This window comes from Aspergillus glaucus (assembly GCF_001890805.1).
Source record: "Aspergillus glaucus CBS 516.65 unplaced genomic scaffold ASPGLscaffold_1, whole genome shotgun sequence".
Classification (NCBI taxonomy): domain Eukaryota; kingdom Fungi; phylum Ascomycota; class Eurotiomycetes; order Eurotiales; family Aspergillaceae; genus Aspergillus; species Aspergillus glaucus.
Window position 1 is genome coordinate 942,873 of NW_019170453.1, and position 2,028 is coordinate 944,900.

The window sequence follows — 2,028 nt, forward strand, 5'->3', positions numbered from 1 at the left end:
AGTCCACAGGAGATGAAGTCATGGAACTTGTCTCTACAGTCAACCAAAAAATCGCCAACTGGGAAGAGAAAAGCCTCCAAGGAGCTGCCTCCCTGACATCAGAACCCTGGTCCTCAACTTCAGCAAGAACCTGGTGACTGGACACCTTGTTGAAGCAGAGGAGAATCACCAACCCCCCCCCCCCTCCAAAAACAACAACTATGCCGAAGCCGCTAAGGAAACACCCAATGCCCCCAAGGCACACCCCAAAATACCTAAGACTCCCTACAAAGCACCGCAACAGGAGAAGCCCCCCCACATCTTCCTATGCCTCCCTGAGAGTCACCCAGCCCGCTGAGCTAGCCCACACGCCACCATGGACATCTTGAGGAAACACTTGGACAAACCCTGCTCTAAGGCAGTGAAAGAGATCCAACAGGTACCTTCTGGCCTAGCAATCTGGCCTAGGGACGGCCTGGGCCTTCACCTGCTCATGGAATGCAAGGAAACTCTAGAGAGTTCCATCCAGGGAGCCAAAGCAGAAGTAGAACAGAATTGGACCATTTTTGCCCTTCCAAACGCGCCTCAAGAGTATACTGGCTACAATGGGACCCAAATGCCCATAACTGAACCCATGGCCTGGAAGAGTTCAAGCTCCAGACAGGCCTCTCCCCTCTGAAGTCCTACCGATCAAGCAAGAACCCGCTTTCAGGCACCCTCATCATGGCTGTCCCAGAGAACCAGGCCCTGATAGTCCCCAAATGGGTTCACTTCTATGGCAAAAATGTACAGATTAAGCGGAAGCCCTCCCGAGCCTGTATAGAACAATGGACACAATGCTGGGACTATCATAATCCTTGGACCTGCACTTGCACCCCCAGATGCCGCATTTGCAGCAAGAGAGACCACACTGAAGAGATGCACTCCTCCAATGATGAGGAAGCAGCAGTCCCATGCTGCACCAATTGCTGCGGCCCCTCCCCAGCAGACCACTCCAACTGTCCCACCCGACCTACCATACAACAGGGAGTCATCCAGCGACTATCCAAATCACCACCCACAAGGGAACAGACCCCCTCATGTTAGATGAGATAGCTTATCTAACATGAATGAGGCTGTTCTCTTGCCGGTGAGCAGCCCAAGTTTCTGGGGGGCTCATTTGTAGCAGTCTGATCTTGGAGCATATGTTGGCATGCACCTGCTTTTCTGACTGCAATGAGTTGTGATTTGGATAGTCGCTGGATGACTCCCTGTTGTATGGTAGGTCGGGTGGGACAGTTGGAGTGGTCTGATGGGAAAGGTCCGCAGCAGTTTGTACAGCATGGGTCTGAGGTCTCTCCTCATCATTGGAAGAGGAATGGGTCTCTTCAGTGTGGTCTCTCTTGCTGCAGATGCGGCATCTGGGAGTGCGGGTGCAGGTCTGGGGGTTATGGTAGTCCCAGCACAGTGTGCACTGCTATATATGAGTTCAAAAGGGCTTCTGTTTAATCTGTACATTCTTGCCAAAGAGGTGGACCCACCTAGGGACTATCTGGGCCTGGGTCTCTGGGACAGCCATGATGAGGGTGCCTGAAAGCGGGCTCTTGCTTGATCGGTAGAACTTCAGAGGGGAGAGGCCTGTCTGGAGCTTGAATTCTTCCAGGGTCATATGTTCAGTTATGGGCATTTGGGTCCTGTTGTAGCTAGTATACTCTTGTGGGGCATTTGGAAGGGTGAATATGGCCCAGTTCTGTTCGACTTCAGCCTTGGCTCCTTGTAGGAGGACCTCCAGCGCCTCCTTGCATTCCATGAGAAGCTGGAAACTCAGGCCATCTTTAGGCCAGATTGCCAGGCCCAAGGGCACCTGTTGGACCTCTTTCACAGCTGCAGAACAGGTCTTGTCCAAATGCTTCCTCAGTTTATCCATAGTAGCGAAAGGGCTAGCTTGGCGGGCTGGGTGGTCTTTGGGAAGGCGGAGGAAGATGCGAGGAGGCTTCTCTGGTAGTGGTGACTTGTATGGGGCCTTGGGTTGTTTGGGTTGTGTCTTGGTGGCATTGGGTGAGGTTTTTG

The 2,028-nt window shown here is 52.8% G+C and overlaps 2 protein-coding genes across 2 annotated transcripts; one reads left to right on the forward strand and one right to left on the reverse strand.

The window, feature by feature from the left end:
- The first annotated feature begins 172 nt into the window (after positions 1–172).
- ASPGLDRAFT_41288 (uncharacterized protein) lies at positions 173–512 on the forward strand. The gene has a single exon (XM_022545379.1). The coding sequence runs from the start codon at positions 201–203 to the stop codon at positions 366–368; it is 168 nt and encodes a 55-aa protein (XP_022405986.1). The 5' UTR covers positions 173–200; the 3' UTR covers positions 369–512.
- A 752-nt stretch (positions 513–1,264) lies between these two features.
- On the reverse strand, positions 1,265–2,028 carry ASPGLDRAFT_226213 (uncharacterized protein). The gene is made up of 2 exons (XM_022543200.1): positions 1,964–2,028; positions 1,265–1,911 (listed from the first exon to the last, which is right to left on the reverse strand). The coding sequence occupies exon 2, from the start codon at positions 1,883–1,885 to the stop codon at positions 1,448–1,450; it is 438 nt and encodes a 145-aa protein (XP_022405987.1). The 5' UTR covers positions 1,886–1,911; positions 1,964–2,028; the 3' UTR covers positions 1,265–1,447.